The sequence below is a fragment of the Falco peregrinus genome, chromosome 16 (genome assembly GCF_023634155.1).
Source record: "Falco peregrinus isolate bFalPer1 chromosome 16, bFalPer1.pri, whole genome shotgun sequence".
NCBI classification, from domain to species: Eukaryota; Metazoa; Chordata; class Aves; order Falconiformes; family Falconidae; genus Falco; species Falco peregrinus.
In genome coordinates, this window is record NC_073736.1 from 3,873,619 (window position 1) to 3,898,128 (window position 24,510).

General features: G+C 58.6%; 1 protein-coding gene across 1 annotated transcript in view; it reads right to left on the bottom strand.

Moving 5' to 3' along the window:
* The window catches only part of ITPR3 (inositol 1,4,5-trisphosphate receptor type 3), a 43,642-nt gene that overhangs the window by 9,489 nt on the left and 9,643 nt on the right, over positions 1-24,510 (bottom strand). The window contains exons 3-46 of the mRNA XM_005239656.4: positions 21,785-21,906; positions 18,518-18,604; positions 18,175-18,333; positions 17,944-18,042; positions 17,739-17,822; positions 16,666-16,812; positions 16,192-16,287; positions 15,025-15,075; positions 14,301-14,443; positions 14,033-14,132; positions 13,560-13,720; positions 12,731-12,872; positions 12,328-12,489; positions 12,003-12,175; positions 11,755-11,874; positions 11,410-11,592; positions 11,074-11,325; positions 10,641-10,785; positions 10,343-10,490; positions 9,836-10,032; positions 9,561-9,690; positions 9,205-9,262; positions 8,827-8,992; positions 8,507-8,671; positions 8,253-8,321; positions 7,658-7,783; positions 7,361-7,483; positions 6,973-7,173; positions 6,354-6,605; positions 6,130-6,255; positions 5,711-5,836; positions 5,474-5,594; positions 4,554-4,738; positions 4,269-4,417; positions 3,980-4,088; positions 3,718-3,808; positions 3,310-3,479; positions 2,462-2,636; positions 2,195-2,379; positions 1,634-1,834; positions 1,110-1,220; positions 733-828; positions 366-467; positions 2-88 (exon numbers count right to left, since the gene is read on the bottom strand). Coding sequence (XP_005239713.2) covers positions 2-88; positions 366-467; positions 733-828; positions 1,110-1,220; positions 1,634-1,834; positions 2,195-2,379; positions 2,462-2,636; positions 3,310-3,479; positions 3,718-3,808; positions 3,980-4,088; positions 4,269-4,417; positions 4,554-4,738; positions 5,474-5,594; positions 5,711-5,836; positions 6,130-6,255; positions 6,354-6,605; positions 6,973-7,173; positions 7,361-7,483; positions 7,658-7,783; positions 8,253-8,321; positions 8,507-8,671; positions 8,827-8,992; positions 9,205-9,262; positions 9,561-9,690; positions 9,836-10,032; positions 10,343-10,490; positions 10,641-10,785; positions 11,074-11,325; positions 11,410-11,592; positions 11,755-11,874; positions 12,003-12,175; positions 12,328-12,489; positions 12,731-12,872; positions 13,560-13,720; positions 14,033-14,132; positions 14,301-14,443; positions 15,025-15,075; positions 16,192-16,287; positions 16,666-16,812; positions 17,739-17,822; positions 17,944-18,042; positions 18,175-18,333; positions 18,518-18,604; positions 21,785-21,906 — 6,095 coding nt within the window. The remainder of the gene's footprint in view (position 1; positions 89-365; positions 468-732; positions 829-1,109; positions 1,221-1,633; positions 1,835-2,194; positions 2,380-2,461; positions 2,637-3,309; positions 3,480-3,717; positions 3,809-3,979; positions 4,089-4,268; positions 4,418-4,553; positions 4,739-5,473; positions 5,595-5,710; positions 5,837-6,129; positions 6,256-6,353; positions 6,606-6,972; positions 7,174-7,360; positions 7,484-7,657; positions 7,784-8,252; positions 8,322-8,506; positions 8,672-8,826; positions 8,993-9,204; positions 9,263-9,560; positions 9,691-9,835; positions 10,033-10,342; positions 10,491-10,640; positions 10,786-11,073; positions 11,326-11,409; positions 11,593-11,754; positions 11,875-12,002; positions 12,176-12,327; positions 12,490-12,730; positions 12,873-13,559; positions 13,721-14,032; positions 14,133-14,300; positions 14,444-15,024; positions 15,076-16,191; positions 16,288-16,665; positions 16,813-17,738; positions 17,823-17,943; positions 18,043-18,174; positions 18,334-18,517; positions 18,605-21,784; positions 21,907-24,510) is intronic.

Below are 24,510 nucleotides of genomic sequence, written 5' to 3' on the forward strand. Positions count from 1 at the left end.
CCATGGATGAGATGCTCTCCTCTTCTTCCTCCTGGATTCGCTTCACCGGCTTCAGGAGCTGCTGCAGAGACTTGTTGTGTCGGGACAGCTGGAAGAGGGACAGTGATAACCAGGTGAGCACAGGCTGGTGAGCAGCCACCAGTGAACACGGGAGCAGGGCATGGGGAGCGGGATGGCTGGCAAGGCTGGGGGGTGGCTTTTCAGGAGCCAAAAGCACATTTCCCAGCCGTGCCTCCCCAAGGAGGCCAGCCTGGCTGGAGGAAACGTAAATAAATATAGAGAAAAATATGTAAATCAGTGAGTGGGAGCCCAGGGCAGCACAGGGAGCCCACCCTGGCGGGGACCCTGCTGTCACAGCTCAGTACCTGCAGCGCCAGTATATAAATGTTGTGGCCAACTTCCCGGGGGGAAACCTCAGCATTTTCACACTCCTCCTCCTGCAGATAGGCCTTCTTAATCACATCGACCTGGAAGGCAGCAGGACAGTAAGATTCTCCCCATCTCCTCACCTTGTTTTCCTTCTCTGGCCACAAATGGCTCTGGGAAAACTATTAGGTAAGGATGCCTGTGCAGAAGGTGACCAGCAGCGTGGCAGATGAGATGGTTTTATTGGATTGCGAACCAGAAACTGCATCAGGACCCACAGGCAGAAGAGGTCCAGCAACGGGCCAGGGGGGAGGCTGGGGGGGCTCAATGGGGCAAGGCTGGGGGTCTTTCACTGTCAGCCTTTACCAGTTCCTGCGGGCGGAGGCTGATGAGGATCCGCTCGGCGTTTTCGCTGTCGTGCCTGCTCTCCATGAGGGCCAAGAGGAGCTTGGAGGCATTATCCTGGTGAGGAGAAGCCCTTGCTGAGGCGAGCTGTGCCCTGCTGAGACCCCCTGTGCCCCAGTCAGCTGTAACTCCCCCGTGCTAGAGGCACCCGAGCCTCACACGGCCGTGATGCACCAGCCCAGACCCACCAAGCCCACGTGCTCACACACTCGAGGACCTGACACGTGCACAGTCCACGCTACAGCGGCCACCTCACCCCCAGCACACCCCGTGGCCAGGCCAGCAAGCCCACGCAGTGAGCAACACACACACACATCCCAGCCGGAGGCTCTGCCTACCTTCAGCTGCAGGACCAGGTCCATCCGGTACTTGCAGAGGGGGCTGATGTCGTTAAGGATGAGGGCTGTGATGATGTCGATCCCATTGGACTCATGGGTCACGATGCAGCTCTGGGGGAGCAATGCAACGTGTTATCCCAGGGATGCTGCCAGTCCCCCCCTGCTTCACCCCATAACACAGCCCAGGTCTGAAACAGAGTCCTGCCCACAGCACTGACCCTGCCCGATCACCCCAGGATCCCCAGATCCCCCTCTCCCTGGAAAGGGCACTGTTTGCACCACTGCTATTTAACCCCCATTCGCATCACCGTATTATCTAGCCAAGCAGTAGCTCATAACCCACCCAGCATCCCCGTGCACCCCGGCATCCTCTGCTGCCCACATCCTGCTCCTGTTCACAGCCTAAACTCAAAAGCTGGCCCTGTCCATGCTGCCTTCCAACGCATCCCCCCCAGATCCTCCCTGGGGCATCCCAGATCAGAGGTGGAACAGCCCAGGCGTGCCAGGAACGACCACAGGGATACCTGGTTCTCGTGGCAGGGCCCTTGGCAGTACTCGGTCAGGGTCTCCAGGGTCTGGGTGATGAGGGCCACATTGTACTCGTTGATGTAGAGCCCCAGGAGCCCCAGCCCCCCCGTGGTGCTGCCGCACATGATGTCGAGGAACTGCAGCGTCTCGCACACCAGGTTGTAGTTGGTTTTGTTGTTCTGGCACCGGAGGAAGTTCTGTGGAGCAAAGCCTGCCATCATGGGGCTGAGCGGCACCGCTCCGGTCCAGGGGGCAGTCCCGATCCCTCCTGACACCCACTCCAGCCCCAGTTCCATGGGGAATTGGGCTGGGGCACCCCAGTAACATACAGACCTCCGAGAGCAGCACTCGGTCCCACGGACACAGTGGTGCCATGGGCAGCTCCTTCCACAATACCAAGTTATCCATAAGGGATGGTGCATTTGCAGATGGGGAAACTGAGGCACGGAGTGGCTGGTGCAATGGGTTTTTTGGACAAAACTGGGGCAAAAAATCCTACACCCCAGTTCCATGGCCTCTGTCCTGGCCCCCAGACCCTCGCAGCCCCCATAACCAACCTGTAGGTCCCGGTTGTGGTTCTCACAGAGCAGCTGCAGGAAGCGCAGGATAGGCTCCATGATCAAGACCGTCACTCCCATTTCGTTGTTCTGGCCCTGCTCCCCAGTGTCATGGCCCTTCCGAAACCCTATGGCCATTGGGTATCGGGAGGGGGTGCCAGGCATCAGGAAGGTGTCTCCTCGTCCTAGAGGGCAACCCAACCTCGTTAGCATCGGGCTATCCAACAAGACAGACATTGGCTCTACCAAGGGGACACGGCCCCATACCTTTGGTGCCAGGGTCAGGCTCGTCTTTGTCCTCACGGGGCTTGTTCCCAATGTCACTCATGTTCACAGACACTGTAGACTTGGTCTCCTGCTGTGCCTTCTTCATTCGATCGTGCAAAACTTTGAAGAACTTCTCAGACTTCTTGTCGCTCGTCATAAGGTTGTAAAAGGATTTCTGGGAGGAGGGAGGATAGTCATTCAGGTGTCCCCCACGGGGTCCAAACTGTCCCTGCCTGCCCCTCTGAGCCTCCAGCACTCAAGACCTTGGCCAAGATAACCTGGGGAGCAGGTTTCCTTCCATACAACAGCCCCGGACATCACAGCGCTCTTGGATGTGCAGGGGTGGACCGTCCCCTGCCACTGTGCTCTCCTTTACCCTAAGCAGGGACAGAGCAGCAGCAATAACAGCACCCCCAGCTTGGAACCCCACTCGGGTTTTTTTGCACGCACAATTTTTCAACCTCCCTGTGATAAAGGCTTCAAGATGACCCAGGAGCTGCAGCCCTGAGCCGTTTTAGCAATACCCGGCAGAGGGCATCAGCATTATTCCAGAAACAACCTGCAACAACCTGCCCCTTCCCCAGCATCCAGCCCTCCAGCTCCATCCAGCCACCGAACTGGAAAACTCAAAGCCAGACGGATTTCTGCAGCTCCTCCTCTGGATGGCCAGCAAACATATGCAACCAAACAGTATTTTGGCAAAACCTGCTGCCCCGGGGCCACCCCAGGGCTGAGGACTGCCCTGCACCAACATCTTCCAAGTGCCTGCACCGTTACACTGCACCCATCGACCCACGGCTGCCCGATCCCCCTGGGACCGGTGCCACCACGCAGCTGGGGCTCAGCACCTGGATCTCGGTGTTGCCTCCATCCAGCAGCCGGATGGCAAGCAGGATGCTCTCTTGGAAGATCTTCTCATTCTTGGTGCTCATGATCAGGTCAGCCACCAACTTGGTGGCCCCTTCTCGGTCCAGGCGGCACTGGACAGCAGCGATAGCGGACCAGTCCTGGTCTTGGCCTGGAGGACAGGACACAGGCAGATGGGATGCTGTGGTAGCACAGAGTGAGCACAGCTACATCACTGCCAGGGGCACCTCGGTCCCATCCCTTCGCCTCCCCAAATCCTTTACTCCCACGGAGGTAGGAGCACGGCAACCAGCTACAGACCTGATCCCATCACAGCTCAGGAGATGGGAATTTGAGGGATGTGTGGGCAGCGCCGAGAGATGGGAAAGGTGCAGGAGAGGGGCACTCACCTCCCCCAGCAGCATCCACCATTTCCCCTTTGGAGCTGGACTTCTTGTTCTGCAGGTAATTGTTCAGGAGCATTTTCCGCAGCAGGTTGCCCTGCCAAGACAAATAAATACCATGAGTCTCCCATTGCCTGGGCCAGCGCTAGAGCAGAACGAGACTGAGCACCCATGGGCTGCGGCGGGGAGGGCACAGCCAGCCTGGGAAACGGGGGCTATACAGCCAAGGAGCGGGGCTGAGGACACGCCACGGGACCATGGTGCTCACCCTCTCGCCATACTTGTTCCTCTTCACCAGCATCTGCTGCAGCGTCCTCAGCACCTTGATGCACAGCTTCTCCTCCGTCTCCATGAGGTCCTTGGTGTGCTGCACCAGCCTGGTACAGCAAAGCCACCGTCACACAGCCGCGAGTGACAAGGGGGTCCCCGAGGGAAGCATCCCCACCATCCCTCCAGGCTGCAGGCACACACCAGGATGGACAACCCACAAAGGATGAAGGTCACCAGCCCTTCGCAGCCCTCCCAGAAATCCCAGGGCAATTGCAAAGCATCCTCACTTGGACAGGAACCCTCCGCTCTCGCATCGCTGAAACGCCTCCGTCCCCTCCATGAAAAGCAGCTCTGGCCGGTGGAGGACATCCACCAGGACAGACAGCTCAGCCTCCACCAGTGGTTTCAAGCGATCCTCCAGGGCGCTGATGATGTCCTACAAGTCACAGCACACACTTTTAGGGCCAATGCCTGCCTAGGAGACACGAGCGTGGGAGAGGGACCCCTGCAATGCCAGCACCTTCTTGCTATCATGCACCGACCCATGCCACCCCCACCTCCCTGCCCCACACCTGCAGCTTCTCTATGATGTTCTTGTAGTCCCACTGGTTGGGGGTGGTGGAGACGCGGGGGAAGGTCCGCGTCGCCGTCTTGTAGCTGGAGGTGTTCCTCTGCACAGTGCTGGTGGAGCTGCTGTTGAGCAGGGAGCTGACATGGGCATCCAGGTCCATGGGCAGCGCGATGGAGCGGCTCTTGGCTGCAGGAGACGGGGCCCAAGTTGGAGACAGCCATGACCCAGCCCAGCCCACTGGCTGGGTCCCACCACACCACCTCAGGCCACCCCTCCACCAGCTCTTCATTTGCAGCAGAGAAGGTCTGGGTTAAATAGAAGAGCAAACTCCTGCAGGCTGGTGAGGGGTGGAGTACTTCCATCCATCCCTCCCCGCTGCAGCACATCGCCCACAGCCCCACCAGCCCAGCTTTGGATGGAAAGAGGCCCCAGCACCAGTTTTGGGTTGGGAAAGCCCAGCATGGAGATGTTGTAAGCACCCTGCCTCAAATTACAAAGGGAAATCCCCACCCAGCGTCTAACCACCGAGCAATCCTTTCCACACGGTGACTCAGTGCAAACAACCCTTCTCCTGAGCCAGGCAGCCACAAGCGGGCTGAGGGCAAAGTCCTGGTGAAGGGAAAACCACCACAAACGCTGGCTTTGTTTCCAAGCCCTTCACCAGCAGGGATCTCTCAACCAAGTCCAGGCTTCGCTTGTCCCCACACCCGCCCTGCTCATCCCTGGCGATGTAGCTCAAAAAAAGCACATCCCAGAGCCAGAGCTCCCCGTTCCTGGCCAGCAGCCTCTCGCTGGGGTGCCCTGCCAAGACCCGCAGTAGGGACGGCGGCTCCTGCTTGCTGCCGGAGCAGAAGCAGCCAAGGGTGGCTGCATCCTCCCGGATCGTGGGGAACAGAGCATCGCTGCGGCGCAGCTCCTTACCGACCATGGCCAGCGTGCGGATGCAGGCTTCCACCGAGCTCTTGTGCTGCTGCTGCAGCCAGGGACACTCCAGCAGCCTCATGGTGGACTGGAGAAGCTGCACCACAATGGTTTGGTGGGTCTGGAGGAGAAAGCAGGCAGGTATGTATCAACGCAAGGTGTATCCAGACCTTCCAGGGTCTTGATGAGGAGCTTTCCTCCCCCCAGCCATGGCCTGTCCACGCAGCGCCTTATTACCTGCAGCGAGGTGCTGTTCTCCGAGAAGGGGGAGCTGAAGAATGCGTTGATGGTGTCCAGCACCACCGTCAGCACATACTTCTCCAGCGTAGGGTCTGGCAGGCGCTTCTCTCGCTTCTTGCACATCTGTGAGGAGGAGGGAGGACGATGATGGCACCAGGGCGAGGGGAGCATGCACCCTGGCCAGATGCTGCTGGCACCTAGCTGAGCTGAAGGACGTGGCTAGTGACCCAGCTCCTGGGTCTACACCAGAGAGTCCTGACTGCTCCCCAGCCCCTCGTGGGGCAGCTACACAAGTCCCCGTGGTGCCCATGCCCCGCTCCCCAGCCTTTGAGGGACCTTCGGTGACACCAACCTGTCCCCAGCCGATGCAGCAGCCATCGCTGCCGTGTCCCTCCCACTCAACCCTCCCCACGCACCCGGGCCATGTCCAGGGTGAAGTTCTCAAAGAGAGTCCAGATGTGGTTGCTGGTGTAGATCTCCTTCATCTCTACCTCCGTGTCCACATAGCAGTGGTTGACGAAGTTCACATAGGCCATCTTCACCTGCCGGGGAGGAAGGGGTGGAGCGGGTTCACAGGCACCATCAGGAGAAGGCAATCAGTGTAAAGCCACCAGCACCCTCCTCACTGGGCACCCCGTACCTCCGTGATGCAATCCTCATGTGTCACCACCCGCACCACATCCTCCAAGGGCAGCAGGGACGTGCACTTGATCTCTGTGTAGACGTTCTTGCCCTCGGCGCAGGCAGCCAACAGGTCCACCAGTGAGATGTGGTACATCAGAGGGCTGTTCTCCTCCACCCCATCCCTGGCCGCTGTCATCATCTCCAGAAGAGTGGCCAGTGAAGCCTTGTCATTGTAGAAAACCACCACATCGTCCCCAGCATTGGTGAGCTGCAGGGAAGGGTCAGTGGTCACTGCTCCAGAGAAGGAGGGTCAGAAACCTCACAAGGCAGAAAACGGTGTCCTCTGCAGCGGGGCGATGAGAGGCAGCAGCCGGCGAAGGGTGAAAGGGCCGTGCATTTACAGGGAAAACCAGGCATTTGCAGTGCAATCAAAAATCAGTTTGTGGGACTTCAAAATGGTTATCGGCTCTTGGACCTTGCATTAAGCTCCTGGAGATGTTTCCTACTCCAGGGAGAAGCCAACACGGCTGGGAAGGCTCTTCCTCAAGGCAGAAGCCACCGGTGCCCCTCCCAGGAGCCGTGCCCTGCTACACCCCCCGCTCATGCCCCACAGGTTGGGGGGAAGAGATGCTCACCTCAGTCATGATCATGTCCTGGCATTTCTTGACGTACTTGCCCTCAGCCTTGATGATGGTGTGCAGGAAATCGAGGTACTGCACGTGGCGGCCGTGGGTGGCCACGCAGTGGATGAAGTGCTGCGGCACCGTCTCATTGATCTCTGAGCAGAGCTGGTAGTTGTTGAGGAAGATGTGCTGCATCGTCTCAGCCTCCAGGAGCTGTGGGACCAGGAGAGCAGAGTCAGGCCGGTGGGATGCGAGGAACAGCCTCTCCTCCTGCCCTGACCCTTCCTCTCCTGGGGTCTCCGCCTGGGTTTTGTATCTCTTGCTCTTGACCCCAGGAGCGGTACTTGAAGTCGCTCCTGCTGCTGCCACCTGCAACCACGCTTCAGCCCCTTCTCCTTACCCCCGGGGTTAGGAACAGGTTGAGGTGTTTGTGCAGCAGAGCCTGGTTTTCCTGATTGCCAGCACAGAACTTCTGCAGGAACTGGTGGGTGAATTTCAGGATCTCCATCATCTTGGCATCACCCTGAGGAAGGGCAGAGAAAAGAAATACCCAGAGTTGGCAAGGGATGGAGAGCAGCGACAGGCTGCTGCCCCTTCTGCCCTGCCCAGCCGCAGGACCCAGCCGTGCAGGGGTCCCCCCGCATCCCTCACCCCTTGCCCTGGGTACTTCAGGACCAGCCAGCTTCTGCCCACCCACCTTCTCATAAGGGATCTGCAGCAGATCCAGCATCACTTTGTGGGCATCCATGTTCTTCAGAAGGCGCTGCTGTTTCTTGCGCACTTGCTCTCCGACCCCGCACATCTTATTCAGTCGCTCCAGGATCTAGGGAGAGAAGGACCATGGTGGGAAGCCTGGGAGCCCATCAGCGTGGCCACCAGCACCACGGGCTTGCTTGCAATCCAGATGTGCCCTCCATAAACCCAGATGTGCTCCCTGCATTGCTCCCAAATCTTGGCACCCCCCCTTCAGAAACCCTCCTTGCAGTGCCACGCAGGGAGCCCTCGTAGCCATCACCCCCCCTGTCCTCCAGTCCCCCCAGTACAAGGCTCACTCGCCAGCCCTGGGGATGTAACAGGGTTCCTCCTTCTCCCGAGCTGGCAGGAACAAGACCTCGCTCGGACTCATTTTTACTGAACCAGGAGAACTTGGAAATCATCCCCCCCCCCCCCCCCACCTCCATGATTTCTCCCTTTCCCTTCTTGCTGGTGCCCCCACGCCAGCCCAGGCCAGGCAGACATCGCTGGCCGTGCCTCCAGGAACAGCCCCGGGGACAAGACTGGGTCTCACTTACCCCCTTGACTATCTGGTAGTTCTCACTGCTCTTCTCTCCAGGAGCAATGACCTCCTCGTCGGCAGTGTGCTGCAAGGGGACAGGAACAGCACCAGGATCCCACTGCACCTCTCCAAAGCCTGGAGCATAACTACACCCTGCAGGACCCCCCCGACCCTCCTCTTCCAGCCCACCGAGAGGACCGAAGCAAGCTGCACCTTCGCCTCCCACTCCTCTCCCACCCCGGTTTCCAGGGTCTTGCTCAGGGCTCTCACCTCTTTCTTCTCCTTCTTGTTCCCCTCCACCGTGCTGTCCCCTTTGCTGCTGCCCTTCTTGTCCACCCAGAGCTCCGATTTCTCCACCATCGTGCGGAGCTTGTCCAGCTCTGACTTGATCACCTTGTAGTTCTCGACATCCTGGGCTGAGATCAGGAGCTGCACCTGCAATGACATTCCCAGTTTGAGGCACAAACCCCATTCCCCTCCTCTCCCAGACCTCCTTCCCAAGGAAAGGGGCCAGGACCCATCCCATGTCCTGCACCCAGAGCCAAGGGTGGGTGCAGAGGTGCCCCAGAGCAGCGTGCCAGCAGGGTTACCTGTTTGAAGGTGTGCAAGACCTCCTGCCTCTGGCTGAAGTGCTTGAAGAGGAGCTGCAGGGAGCCGGAGATGAGCGGCGGGTAGTCGTGCATCGTCAGGTGGATCAGAACCCGCAGAAACATCCTCCCTCCCTCGTCATCCACCTCCAACATGCTGCTCGTCTTCCTGAAGCCGGGACAAAAGCGCTTGGAACACCAAGCAGCCAGGCGGGAGCTTGCATGCACTCAGTCCCGCCTGGGGGCTGATGCAGACAGCTGCAGTAGCCTTTAGAGCCTCATCTTCCTCATCACCTGCAGCCTTCAGCCTCGGCAGTATGGACAGGAGAGAAAGAGCCCTACGGCCAGGCTAACTATGCACTGGAGGGGGCAGGGACTCACCCCACACCGAACATGGCTTCCGCGTGCTCACCGATCCGGTCCAGGTTCATGGCTGCGGCTGAAGGGAGAGGAAAGGGAGATGAACGGGATGGCCCAAGTCATCCCTGTACCTTGGCAGGAACCTGCAGGAACCAGCCCAGCTCCCTGGCCCCAGCTCCCTGGCCCCTGCTCCCAGCATCCACGATGGACACAGGACACCTCATCCCATCTGCCCAAACTCCATGCCCCGCCACGCTCCCTGCAGCGGCAGCGGTGGGCGGAGAGCTGCTGGAGCTGTCACCCCCACCGCCGGTGTCCCCCCAGCCTGCGGGGTTTGCCGAGTTGAAGGTGTACCAGGAGCAAAGTGGGAGAGTTACTTGTGGAGTCAAAGGCTGGAGCTGTCCCATCGGCCGCGCTGTCCTGCATGGGGTAGACTTCCACAAACTCCTTCTTGAAGACAGAAAGCAGGTAGGAGATCCTGTAGTCCAGCCGCACATTCAGGATGAACTGGCAGCAGCAAAGAAGAAAGCAAGGAAAAGTGAGTGCCCTCTTCATGCCAGCTGTCTCTCTGCACCAGAAAACCATGTCTTCTCCACACCACCCCATCCCACCCACAGCTCCACAAAGCTTCTCCCTCCCCAGCAGCTCCAACCTGCAAGATCTCCAGGATCTTCAGCTTGGTCTCCATCACCACAATGTTCTCACTCTCAACGCTCCTCCCTCTGTCCACTTGCTCTGGGGCAGACCCGGCACTGAGGCTTGGGGGGCTGAAGATGGACTGTTTCCTGCTCAGCACCATGGTGGACATCATCTGCCCAACGCCCTGGATTGATCTCCGCACGTTCTTCCCTGCGGAGGCAGCCATGGTGGGCAGGGTTAACGCAGATGGAAAGGGAGGTGGCAGAGGACCAGCAGAAGGACCCACTTAAGACTGGAAAATGCTGGAGATACTAATCAGAGAACGAGCAGGAGGGACTGGCTATTTCTCTGGCATGGCCAAGGGTTCAACACCTCCCACCTCCCAGTGCAGACCCAGCCAAAGCTTCCATGTCAGCAAACCAGTGGCTCGTTTTCTTGCAGCCAAAACTGGAAAGCATTGGTCAGGCCATGGAGAACACCTTCCTGCAGGACCATGCCTGATTACGGAGCGGGGACTCACCCGTCACCTCGTCGTTATAGACCGCCTGCATCATCAGCTGGGGGTTCTGGACGCAGTCAATGATGCCAAGCAGCGTCCGCGTCAGGCGCAGCAGCTCACTGAAGCTGTAGAAGCCGAAGTAGATGAGGTTGTGGGCAAGGCTGACGACCTGGGGAAGGACAAGGCAACTCCAGACCTCGCCATGCTCGGGGCTGAGTGGGAGAAACAAACACAGGGGAGAGGGGTGCCAGCACGGCCACCCTCATCTCAGGGACAGTTGCACCCTGCGACGTGCCAGTGACACTGGCAGGACTCGCACCTCGAAGGTGAGCTTGTTCTTCTCCTCGTTGGCGAAGGGTACTGCCTCGCTCACCACGTTGTTGAGGTAGTCCTCCACGAACTCCATGGTGCTGGCAAACTTGTTCTTCTTGTCATCACGTGAAACGTTGAGGTTGGAGTCGTAGCTGCAAAGGGAAGGTGGTGGGAGTGAGGTGGATGGCAGCGAGTCTGCTCACACCCAGCCTGGAAGGAGCCTTGGCCAGGCAGCTGCTGAGCCATCGTGGGCAGAAGTGATGCTCATGACTGTGATGCAGCCTACCTCCTTCTGAAGCCCAAAACCCACAAAAGTCACTCCAAAAATGCCCTCCTCCCAGTCCCTGCTATAGTCAGGCCAATCCCTAGACTGGATGGCATCTGCCATCCCACCTCCTGCCCTGTCCCTCAAAGCCACTGCACGCCCCAACATGTCTCACTCTTTGATCGTGATGGCTGTGGGGATCTCAGTCCAGAGCCGTGCAAACTTCACAGGCATCACCAGCTCCTGGGGGTCCCTGTCCACATGCACGTGCAACATGAGGTGGCAGAAGGATGCCCGGAGATCGAAGGGCAGCATCTCATCTGCCATGCAGAGGAAGATCAGGTCCACACCCAGCTGCTGGGAGATCTCCTTGATGGCCAAGTACTGGCGATCCAGACACATGCGGGCAAAGAGCTTCAGCTGGTACCTGCCCAAGGACGAGGGGGAGAGGGAGTGAGGCCACGCAACCGTTACACCCTCACCTGGGGAGAAGATGCCGCAGGGTCGTCACCTGTAGTAGCTGAGGACATTCTCATCATGGGCATTGCCAGCCCGGGCCTCCTGTGCCAGCTGCCGGATGCTTTTCTCATGGTGGTCATTGTTCTTGTCCGTCCAGGTGAGCCAGACCTCCTCCTCCGAGTACTCGATGCTCAGGTACTCATGGGTCTGGGACATCTCCTTCACTGGCCTCAGCCTAGGACAGAACAGGGGTAAAACCGGAGAAGCTCCCACAGACAGAGAGTGGCTGCACCTCCAGGGCTGGTGGGGGTTTTACCAAGACATTGTGGGAGCTGGTGGAAGGCAGGGCCAGGCACCAAGCCCCCGACATGGAAAAGCTCCCCCCTTGGCTACTCACTCCGTCTTGATGAGGATGTCGCTGTTCTTTGGGTCCAGCACACACTTGCAGATCAGTTCCTGGGTGACGGGGATGGCAATGTGGTTGGAGACGCACAGATCAGAGAGGTAGTCCAAAAACCTACAGAGCAGAGACAACTCGCTGTGCAAGGGGGGTCCCCGGGGGGGTCTCTCCTCCTCTGGTCCAGGCGCATCCCACCCATCACGCAGCACAAAGCTCTTTGGGATGGGGCCTTTGTGGACACGCACCGTGGCTCGCGGTTCTTGCGCACCAGGCTGACGAAGGTCTCCACCTCCGTCTTCGTGATGTGCTTCTCCAGCAGCTTGCGGTTGTTGTGCAGCAGGGCCGTGATGGTGTCCTCAGCGAGGATGTCATAGCCGATCTGGGACTGCATCATGCCAAACTGCTTGGCAATGTGCTCCTGGAGCAGGCAGAGAGGCGGTGGGTGAGCACACGGGGCTGGGTGTTGGAGACCGGCAATGCCCCCCTGCCCCACCACCGAAAGCTCAGCAACTCCTCCGGGTTCTGCAACACGTGGTGGGATGGGGGCTCCCCCCGTCATCCACCATGCACCTGGTTCTTGCGATAGTCCTCCTGGGAGTGTCGGAGCACGCGGTAGCACAGCCGAAACATGTACTGGTAGGGAGCGTTCTTCTGGTCCGACAGCTCTTCCAGCCGCACCAGGGGCCCTTCCCCACCCTTGTCCTTGAAGGGGGCTTTCAGGATCCCAAAGATCTGCCCAAAAGCAGAGATGGTAAGTGCTGTGTTCCCCTCCACACCGTCACCCCCCACACATGGCCAGACACCAGCAGTATTGGCCAGGAGGGCTTGGCGCACCACTGGGCCGTGAGCTGGAGACCAGCTACACCTCCTCCATGGGGTTTTCCAGATCCCTCTCCTCCAGCGGGGCCCTGGGCAGAACAGGACATCTCCACAAGCCCTTGCCCTTGCTCAGATGCGTCTCAGGGCCACTCACCTGCTTCAGGATGTTCTGCTCCCGCATCAGCTTCTGCCGCTCCCGGTTGGGCTTGGTCACCACGATGTCCAGCACATTCTGGCCATTGTTGGGGACGTCGCTGACAAAGAACACCAAGTCCTCCAGCAGCTGGATCACGAACCTGCAAAGGGGCATGGTGCAAGTGGGCAGGGGGAGGCTGCTCACCCAGACTTGGGTCCCTGCAATGATGCCGGCGCATTTTGGAGGACCAAAGAGCCCACGTTCAGGGCTCAGAAGACCACCAGGGAAGCTGCTGGCTGATCCTCCTCTCCCTCCTAGAGGGAAACGGCTGCCCTGAAGCAAGAGGTTTGCAGCCCCTATGGTTCCCAAGAAAACTGTATGTGCCTGGGTAAATGCCAGGGGCCTTTGCTCATGATTCATGCCAGGGATTTTGCTCTGAACGCCTCTGCCCCCTTAGTCACCTTTGCGGGACCCGTGCAGGGCGGGCTGGCAGGACGGAAGCAGCTCGCTCCGTCCCACGGGGGATCTGTGTTTGCTCAGGAAGCACCACGAACCCACCCACCTAAAAATAATACCGTGACTAACCCGGCTGCCCCTATCAAGGGGCCATCTCTCAGCCCCTCGGATATTTTTCTAGCGGCAAAGGAGGGGCTGGAGCGGGGCTGCGGCGTTATCTAGTTTCCTTGCCAGACTCCTGGGAGAAGCAGGCGTGGATTTGGGTTGTGGGCAGGAAAGCAAGACAGCACTGGCACCGAGACCCAGGCAGGGGCCCCATCCTGCAGCGATGCTGGAGAGCCCTTGGAGGAGCCCAGCATGGCCCCATCTCCCAGGGGAAATGACTTTTTACCTCCGGTCATTCTGGCTGAGAAAACCTTCGTTCATCTTCTCCACCACGTTGGCCAGCATTGAGCTGGCGTCATTAGCAAAGTCCAGGTCCCGGATCTCGGACACGGGCACGGAGACGATGGCAAAAGCTTCTTTGTCTTCTTTGGTGGGGCAAGTGCCCAGCTGGGAAACAACGGGAAAGCAGCATCACACAGACAGGGCAACGTCAAGCATGACACACCATCTGCCACCAGCCCGGGTGAAGTCAGTGACTCAGTTCATCCCCATCAGAAGGGATGGGATGGGCTCTGGGCTACCGGGATGGGCTCTGGGCTACCGGGATGGGCTCTGGGCTGGTGTATAGCCACCCCCTTACATCATCAAGGTATTTCAGTCCCTGCATAAAGGCTGGGTGATGGGTGGGAAGGAGCATGCTAAGAGGTACTGGGGCACAGGGGATAAATCCATGCACGGGAGCAGGGAGCGGGGCCATACCATGAGGCGAATGGGCCTCTCCTCATCGATGTCAATGGGCACGTTGGTGCTCTGGATCCAGGTGTTGGTGCAGAGGTGGCGTAGCCTCACGTAGGAGTTCCTGCAAAACGTGTCCTTGTGAGCGACCCCCACACAGACACGCCAGCCCCCACCAGTCCCCCCAGCACCCAGCAAAGCCCCTGTAAGAACAGACTTGCCAAAATTCCACACCACGCAATGGAGCCCACCTTCATTTCACCCCCCCTGTGGCAGCATGTGCTCTACATACCGCGGGACAAAGGAATCCGTCTTCTGCAGCGTGGTAGGGTCCAGCTCGAAGAGCGAGGCGATGTCGTTGCCGTGGGGCACAGCCACCAGCCGGTATTTGATCTTCTCCCCGGTGTTCCTGCGGCTGGCGCGGCTGCTGCCCCCCTGCAGTGGGGAAAGCGGCTCTGAGCCCGGCGCGGGGCTGAGCCCAGCCTCCCTGCGCGCATGGCGTTGGAGACACGCAGCGGCTACGCTCAGAGCAGAAGCTTTTGCTCAGATGCCGGGCTGAGCCTCGCAGCGCGGCGATGCACGAGGGGCTGCAAGAGCACAAGCACGGCGCGATGCACCTGAGCTACGAGGCCATCCCTTCTCCAAACCTCACCGACAGCAACAAGGCAAAAAAAACCCCTGGAAGTCCAAATCTCTTTTCTACCAGCACTTCCCCGTGGCCTGGGGATCCAACATGCACTGGGACCCTTCCAACAGATTGCGGCAGGGTCCTCTCACAAGCGGGATGTAGGGATACTACTCTACAGTGCGGGATGCGGGGATGCTCTGCTGGGCGGTGGGACAGCCTCCGGCCGCAGCCTCGGCACCAAGCAGGACCCGGCGGCACGGTGCGAGCACTGTCCCCGCAGAGGGCTCTGTTTTGGGGCATTTCCCTGCTTTCAGGCAGATTTTAAGAGACGGCATGATTTCAGGCAGCGGCAGCAGCATTTCTGCTAGCGAGGCTGCACACAGCTCACCGTGGGCGCTGCTTTGGGCTCAGCCACGTCTCCTTTATAACTTGGGTTTTCCTGAAAAGTTAAAGAGGGAGATGAAAGACAGCTATCAGTCCTCCCCCTCGGTCCCTCCAAAACCCTGAGCAGGGGGTGTTATCTCTATTCCTGCCTTCCTCGATCACATCACAGAGAGAGGAAACCTGCCCAGATGGGGCTGGAGGACGTGACCCCCCCAGTGCACAGCGCTCTGTCCCCAAGGAGTGGGACAGGGTGAGCCCTGGCGAGCAGACCCGGGGCTCTGCGTTGCAGCAAGACGAGCTCTTGCTGTAAATCCCTCGAGGCTGAGGTCTCAGTGAGCACCACAAGCCGGGCAGCAGCAACCCAGGATGGGGATCAACCTGTGATCTTCTTTCCTCTGCAGATGATGTCACCTGAGTGTCTTTTGGTTTAAAGCAGTCATTTCAGAGCTCCAGTATTTGCTGGTTTCCATCCTACAGTGGTGGAAAGGGCCTTGGGGGCTGCCTTTGGTTGTCTTCTCCAGCTAGGGAAGCGCACCGAGATACCCCCCGGCACATGCCTGCTCCCCTGGCAGCAGGGTGTAGCCCTTGGTCATGGCAGCTCAATAGCACCAAATAAATCATATTAAGTGCAGCAACTTCTTTGTGCCTCTATCAGGAGGCCTTGAGCTGGTCTTAAATGGGAGCAAAAAAATCTGGCAGACCGTGTTTCCAGGCCCAGATTTTGCCCACACCCTCCCCAGGCAAGGACAGCAGGATAAATTATCTCCTGCTTCCCTCGCACCAGGAGGTTGCACTGGTACAGCCCCTTGGCCCAGAGGAAACCCCCGGCCACCCCCTCCTGTCCCCCCAGGCCAGAAGAGGAGGGTGACAGGAACAGCAATTTGGTGAGCGAACCCCTGCACCGTGGGGAGGGGGACTGCGGTGGGAAAACATAGCCTGGCAAACAAGTAAATGAGGATGATGCTCCCAGCCCCAGTGCCAATGCCTCCTGCCAGCAAGAAGGAGCTGCGGAGGCTGGGGGCAGGAAAACTCTGAAATCAAACTGGAGTGGGGCCAGAGGCCACCCTGAGCATCGCTGCTCTGCCTAAGGGGGGGCGCTGCCTTTGCAAGGGATGGCACCAGCCTCCCGAGGGCAGGGCAGGTTTCTGCATCCCTTTGCTCACCCCCTTACCTCCGCTGCCAGGTAGTTGCCTGTGGCAAGGTGCTTGAAGCGGTACAAGCCGTTCCAGTGCCCGGCTCCCCCTCGGCACGGGTCGTGGTGGACCACCTGGGAGAAGCAGAGGTGACGGTGCATGGGGCTGTGTGGAGCCGGGATGCCGGTCCTGTCTCCCAGCCTCCGCTGACCCCAGGCAAACACGCTGGTGATAAGAGCCCCGTCCTATCTCCAAGGCGGCCACGAGCAAATGTACTCAGGGTGTGGAGCTCAGACAGACACCAGCACCCATCCATCAGCAGCCACGGTTCCCAGCACCCTCACAAGACCTGGAGCTCCGTGCCAGCTTTCACCAGGGCAGTCAGGCTACCAGAGATGGCAATGTATAGAGATAACCATTCCTTCTAGCAAACCCCCCCGGGTGAAAGTGCAGTGGCCCTCAGAGGTACCCCGAAAGCCTGCAGACACACGTTCCATGCCCTCCCCGCTCACCTCCACCTCCCACAGGGCATTGGAGCTGGTGGCCGAGGTGGCCGACTGCCTCAAGGTGGTGCGGAGGAAGACGTGCAGCTTGCCTTTGTACTCGTCACAGGTGAGAAACTTCTCCTGCTCGGCGTGGAAGAGCCTCACCACATCCCCCTGGATGAGGACATGGTGGTGAGACCCAGGGACATGGTTTTCCTACAAGCCAATGCATCTTCTCCTACGACCCACAGGATGGGATTGCCCCCACACACGGTCCAGAGCAGGGCACAGCTCCCAGCCATGGCATGGCAGGACACCATCAGCAATTCCAGTCCTACCTCCCTGAGCTGTGCTAAAACCTGCTTTTGGCAGCACAAATGCTTCTCTCAACCCAGGGGAAGGCACCTTGCACGGGCACGGGGCACCCCGCACTCTGCAATGCCATCGCTCCCTTTACTCGCTTCCCTCTGCTTCCACTCCCCGGGATGTAAAATGGGTGCAAACCCACCACTTTACACCCCTGGAGCGGGCAGAGGCTCTGCTCACCAATGTGTTTAAGGCATTAACGCCCCAGGGAGGAGGATGCACTGCATGCGGGAAGCTGGGGATAAGTGCAGCGCCTGGGGACGAGGGTCTGTAAGATCATAACAATCAATATCCATCCAGCTGCTTCCTGGAGGACTTCAGAGCCAAACAATAGCTCTGCAGGGAAAGTTCCTTTCCCAGGCAACAGCCAGCCCTGCTGCACGGCTAAACAGCCGAAAATTGTCCTCGCAGCTAGAAGCCGCTGCTGGTACTATGTGTGCCTCGTATTGTCCTCGAGAGCCAATTTAATACAATAAGGCAGAGGGTAATTGCATGCCCCCCTGGGTACCTGCTGCCAGGATACTAAAATATCCAACTCTAGCTCGCTGTTACGTTCTCCACTTGATGAATTCTTCCAGAAATTAAGGTCCTCAAGGCAGGATTCTCTTTCCTCTGCCCTTGTCACAGAGCCAAACGGCTGTTCACATGTCCTGTCCCTGCAGGGGACCCAGTGGTGGGTCCCTGGAGCCTGTCATGTCCCAGGTGGCCGGCGGCAGCCGAACCTCCTTCCTTACCCCTTTCAGCACTTCCTCCATGTGGTCGCAGAACTGCATGAAAAGGTTGATTTTCCAGCTGGTGTTACAATTGACAGAGTTCACCTAAGGAGCAAGAGAGCACGGTCAAGATCCCTGGGACAAGAAAAAAAGGAAGAAAAAAAAAAAACCAACCAGGCGAGCCCTAAAAGCCAGACCATGCCGAGGCAGCCCAGCCTCGCCGTACCTCCTTGCAGCCAGCGTTGTCAGCAAGCTCGTAGTTGCTGGCGTGCAGCGGCTGCCCGGCGTTGACAGGGTTCAGGATGACTTTGTCTCCCACGACTACCTGGGGAGCAAAGTGGGAAAGGGAGGAGCGAGGATGAGACCGGGCAGCCGGTGGGGAGCTGAGCCCTGGCAGGCAGCACGCACGCTGCTTTCTGCACATCTTCATTTAGGGGCTTTTCAGCCCCGCGCTCACGTTATCTCCGTTGCTCCTCAGCTTCCAGAAGGGCTGGATGAAGAGCCACGATCCCTCGTTGCCGGTAGCATCCAGTGTCACCCTCATGGCGTTTTTCTCCAGCAGGGCTGGCAGCCGCTTGTTCACCGTCAGGTACTTGTTGCTCTTCATGTGGAGAAGCTGGAAAAAGCAAATGCTGGGGTGAGCTGCAGCAGTACAGCCCCCCAGGCTGGGCGTACCCAGGAGGTCTCCCACAAGCTGCTTCCCAGCAGCTGCCTGGCTCATATGTGCTGGATCTGTGCATCCCCCCCCCAAAAAAAAATTCATCTGCCGAGCGCGGAGGAGGGGTAAGACGCGCCTGTACCTGTATGACGCTGCCGTATTTCACCACGTCCCCATGCACTTTCTTGTTCTCTGTCTCGTTCTGCTTCTGCTCCATCTGGGCCGCATGCTGAATGCCGAAAGGAGGAGAGCTGAGTGTAGTAGCACCCTCCTCACTCTGCGGGAGCGTGTCCCAGAGAGGCCACCCGCACCCTCAGCTACGGGGAGGGTGGGACAGGGCTGGGATCCAGCATCAGCATCACTCTGTCCCCCAGACAACGCAGGCCAGAGCTACACTATGGTCCTTAGCATCCAAAAGCTCAGCCCAGGACCACGGTGTGGCCCTGAGCAGCTGTATGAACTCCATGCAAGCTTTAAACCGAGGATTTAAAAATTATGACAGCGACAAAATGGCACTGGAATTCCCCCAAAACCCCAGCAGGTCTCACAGGGCAGCACCAAAAGGGGACTCTGTGCACAAACCAGGGACTGGGGCAATGCACCCATCTCAGCCCCGCTGCAGCAGGGGCGTGGGGACTGGGGTCTCCTGGCAGCACCAAGACCAAAGAGCAAAAGGCGCTGTGCCGGTGGTGCTGTGCCCAGAGACGGCTGCAGGTCCAGACCTGCTGCAGTAGATGCAGCAGGATGGGTCCCCACCGGCTAAGATGCCCCAACAGTGAATTGCTCAGCACTGCTTGCAGTCCCTCTCTCCAAAACCCCAGAGATTTTCCATGACACTCTGACACTCAGCAGAGTGATGTTGATGTACATGGAGCAAGACAAGAACTTGCTCCCGCAGCAGATCCGTCTGGGAACGGCGAAGGCGCGCCAACCACCCCGGCGCCAGCCTGGGCACAGCCTGGGCAGTGCCAGCCCAGCTCCCCCGCGGCTGGGATGGGGAACGGCAGCAAGGGATGGAGCTGGGAGAGCATCCACCCCTTCCCATCCTGCTTTCCCTTCCTTTCGCTTGATAGCAGAGGAACTGGGAACCAGCTGAAATCGCAGCTCCGCACGGCGAGGATGGGGCAGTCCATCCGTGAGTCCCCGAGCAGGCGATGCTGGGGCTTTGAACACGCCTGGCACACGTTGTTTGTGCACCCTTTGCTCTTTTGAACGTTGCCACCACTTCAGTTAACCCTCCGTCCCCACGCAGCTCTGGGGGCCACCCGGGGATGTGAGCCCTGTGGCGGTGGCTGCTGCTATCAGGAAAACAAACCTGTTGCCAAGAAATTCTGCACCGATTGCAGAGCTGGGAATTTAACAACAGCCCCATGGAGCAATACAGCGCCGGTGAGAGATCCGGCACCGCGGAATGTCCTAAATCTGCGTCCAGATCTGAGCTCCTCCCTTGCCGAAAGCCAGTGGGGCTGGGAGGGGGAACTGGCTGCCCCAAGCATGCAAGTCCATGGGGGCTGATGTTCCCTTGGATGGGACAAAGTCTGTCCCCAGGCCACGGCAGGATGGGGTGTCAGGGTCACACGTGGGGGTGGGCAGCCTGGGAGGGTGCAGGGAGGGTGGGGAGAGATCAGCAGAACGGGGAGGGAATGTTGGCACAGCATCTGGCTGCACCTGCAGTTAGTCAGCCAAGAAAACAAGAAAAAAGTGCCTTAAACCCACTTAAAAACAACAGTGCAAGAGCACAAGCTCGGAAAGGTAACCGTGGGCATCGTGGATGGCTGAGCAGGGTTTCTCCGCTGAAGACGCGGGCTACATCTGCTTCAGGAAATTATCTCCATGGGCTGGAAGATGTTTTCAGCCTGCGGAAGACGCTGATAAATTCCAGCCTGGAGCCCAGTGCCCTGCCAGGACACCCAGGGGCTTTGCAGCAGCAGGGACAGTGCTTTGCCGAGCACCCCCTCCCTGGCCGGGCTCCCCCAGCTCTCCGTCCAGACCCGGAGGAGCATTTGCCAAAAGGGCAACACCAGGAGCAGGCGGAAAGGAGCAAGGAAATGACAGAATCTCTTTAAGACAAATCTTAACCAAGGTGCAATCAATCAGGCTCAGAAATGAGCCTCACTGTCCAGTCACGGCCAGTACAGCTGTCGACCTTACAAGTTACAGTTTAACCGGAGCAGGGAAATAGTGTTTCCCCACACCAGCAGCCACACAGGGCTGGTTGCAGCAGGAGGCACTGACCCTCGACCGGCATCTCTGAACCAAGCTGGGACACCCCGTCCGGACACTGCATCAGACCTCGGTCCCCAAAGGCAAACCCGGACTGGTGGGGCTGGGCTTGAAGCCTCATGAGATGATTTAATGAATCTCTCCTGAGCTTCGGTTTTATGAATCATCCTCGGGCCTCGCCAGCTGAGGCGATTATGCAATGTTTAACATGGGCCTTTTCCAAACCTCGTGGAAGTCAACAGAGCCTTTCTCTTCCACAGACCTTTGGAGCAAGACCTGGCCATGGCAGCTTCCTCCTCCGCGCCAGGCACCCCTGGGTGCTGCGGGGTGTGTGGGGCTGTGCTCACACAGCACCTCTGCCACGGGCTCCTCCCCACCAGGAGCATCAGAAGGGCTGAGACGGCAAAAGCTGGGCACGGCAGCAAGGGTGGCAAGGCAGGTGGGCATCACCTCTCATCCCAAAAGCAGCATCGCTGCTCTCCCTTCCTCTCCCCACCAGCTCAGTCCCCTGGATCCTTTTCTGCAGGTCCTCCCTGGGACATCTCCCTTGCACCAGGAGCAACGAAATCATCTGTGGCTTCTTGGTCACTGCTGTATTCGCCCTGTGCTGTCACAGCGTGGACTGAGTACGGCCACGCCGCGCTGCCCAGGGCTCCCCGCTGCGCCAAGGGCACATGTGCTGGCATGGCACAAAAGCAAAGGAGCCGTCAGGAGCCAGCGGCAGGATCCAAGGGTCAATTGCCTCCCACATCCGAGGCTGGATAAGAGCGCTGCACAAGAAGGGTAACCCAGGGTGCAGCCTGCATCCCTGGGGGCCAGCCCCTCCGGGGACCACCCTGCAGACCCCAGTGCAAAACACCTGATAGAGCTCCTGTCTCAACCCCCTTATTAAGACACTGTGATTAATTAAGAGCTGACAGCTCTAGGAGCCGTTCCTCTAGAAACGGTGGCTGTGGCTAGTGGTCCATGGGGAGGGGAGGGCGGTGGGACAGGAGACAACAGAGCTGAGCGAAGGGGGACACCCCAAGGACACCAAAACCCAGGGCAGGTCCTGGCCTCCACGCAGGCTGTTGTCTGGGAAGCAAAACACGCCAGGATTTGCACAGCGAGAGGTTTGGATGTCATCATCCAACTACCCCATGGGGACTGTGCACTCTGGGGGGGATGGCCCCTCACGTCGGCTCACCTGGAGTTTCTGCAGCAGCACCACATCCGCGATCTTCTCCTTGTCCTGCTTGGTTTGCTTGGCTTTCCAGTACTGCTTCTGGGCCGAGTAGCGGTTCATGGGACATACTTTGAAGAGGCAGTCTGGGAGGAGAGGACGGCAAGAATGAGGCTGCAGCAGCCGTACAGTCACCGGCCACCAGTGTGTCCCCAGTGGGACCAGTGTCACTGAGGGGCGGGAGAGAGGACTTCTCCGGGGTCCTGCTCCTGTGCCAGCAGCATCGCTGCGAGGTGGTCCTGCTACCCCCCAACAACCCTGTCCGCCGCTGGGGGTCCAAGGGAGACGTGGTTGGGACTGGTCACCTTCTATTAGCTGGTGGATTAGTTTCAAATCAGGGAAAATAATGAGTCCAGCAGTGACTCCGCTTCTTGGACTCGTGGTTAGAACTATTTCCATCAGAAACAGCCGTGCAATTTGGGAAGGAAAACCTCAGGGGAAGAAAAAAGCACTGATGCAGCCCAGCTGTACCAAAGGAGGAGAAGATCCTGCTGGGAGAAAGGGAAGCCAGCAGGACACAGGCTCTGTGAGACCAGGACACGTCTCCACATCTCCCTCGCTGCGCTACCCACGGGACACCCGTCGGGATCCACCGGTTTTGCCACCACGCTGCTGTTCTCCCGCGGCCGCTCGCGGGGAGCCTCTGCTATGGGTTATGGAAGCTACGAGCTCCTGAAATCTGTACGGCAACAAGCACATTCCAAGCCCTACAAGAAACGCTTTGGGGACCTGAAGGGCACAGGTTTGCAGCCCAGCTCCTCCAAACACCTGCACTGCGCCCCTGCTCTGCAGATTGCCCCCGTTTGCCTGTTTTTCCCCAGGCTGCTGTGGCTGGAACGAGGGGCAGAAAGCGCAGGCGCCAGGTCCATGCTTTGGGAATAGAAGCAGGAGAAGCAGATGCCTGGAGACAAGGAGACACATCTAAACCCTCGTTCAGGGCTGGAAGCCGTACAGGGCGAGGGAAGGAAGGGCTCTGCAGCCTGGATCGCCCTAATTACGCCTGAAATAGCAGCCCAGAAACTTCAGACACAAAAAAGAAAAGAAAAAATAAAAAAAAAATCACTTCCATCTCTGGCCCCAGTCCCAAGTAGCTGGCAAGCACGTATTTATTTACCTGGGAGTGACGAACAAACAAGTGCAGAGCACAGTTCTCACCGGCTTGGGCTGCTGGGAAAGGGCCAAGTTTCACATTTCGTTTTACAGGTCTATTTGCTAATGGCACATCCCGTGCCAAGGAGGCCGTGACGCCGGGCTTTTCACCGGGGTCCGAGTGTAGCTGCTGCAATGCTTGGCTGCCTTCTCCCACTGCCTCCGAGCAGGGCTACAGGAATGCTTGGGCCACCTGCAGCACCTTACATCGTTTGCATTAAATTGCTAATTAGGCTGCAAGAGGACCTGGTAGAAAGTAGAAACTAAGGGGGAGTGAAAAAAACCAACATAGCTATTAAGAGAGAGGTGTAAATCAAACCCCTGGCTCCAAGCACGCCCTGCCCAGAGGGGATGCCTGACATCCCCATCTTGGTATTAAGTCTTCTTTTGCAAAGAGGGAAACTGAGGCACAGCATCGTCTGCACACAGAAAGTCTCCAGCAAAGCTCATGCTGGAAGCCGGAGATTTTGGCACCGGCCTGAGCACCGACAATTTTTTTGCAAGATGGATGGATGGTGGGTGGAAAAGAGGGAAGTTGAGGAAAACTCCCATGTCAGCACTGCCTGGTGGGAGCAGCCCAGCAGAGCGATGCTCGGCCAACCTGCCACCACCCCACACAGCCACGGAGACAAAACCTCCCGCAAACCCGCAGCGGGGGCCGTGGGGCACTTGGGGCAGTGGCACAACCGGGGGTCTCACCACCCACTGGCTTTGCAGCACGGTGCTGGCTCAGCACAGGATCGAAGCGGTTTATTTGCTTTTTTCCTGACGTGCCTGAACGCAGGGCTGGGAAGAGCCTTGGCTGGGGGAAAGAAACCGCAAAAAAAAGCAAATAACTGCCAGGTGTCTCGGAGGGCTGAGCCCCGGTGCAAGGCAGGCGGCTGTGTCCCTCACCGCAGGGACCGGCTCCCGGGGGAGGTTGGCATTTCCAAAAAACCATTTGGACCTGACTCCGGGAGAAGGGTCCTGTTTCCCACCGGGAAGCCGAGCCAGACCCCGGCGTGACCCACATGCGTCTCACTGCAGCGCAGGATAGGGCAGGGTCCGGCCGCAGGATACGGGGACGGCAGCAGCACATGAAAATCCTCTTAAGCCTCTTGCCGCTGCTGCAAGGAAACAGCAGCAGTCCGTTGTTTTTACCTCCCTTGCGGTGATAGCTATCGAGAAGGCAGACTGCTACTTTTCCGGCCATTAAAACAAGCAGCTGGATATCCTGATAGGGGTTTGCATGGAGCAGGGCTGAGTCGAGCCCAAAGCTTCGCCTGGAAAAGAGATCCAACACCCACCCATGTCCAGGCAGGGAGATGGTGTGGCTGCTGGGACAAGGCTTGCACCGGCTGTCCTGTTTCCAGCTCTTTCCATCCAGCCCCAGGTGAAATTCCACCAATATCCAGGAACAGGATGGCTCCCCGGGTTGTGCGGGACTCTGGGGAGCTGTCGGGTAGCTTGTTAATCAGCCCCACATGCAAATTAGTGGCAACAGCTCTCATGAAGAGGCAGCTGGCTGCTCAGGTGGGACCCTCGTGGGGAAGGGTGCCGGC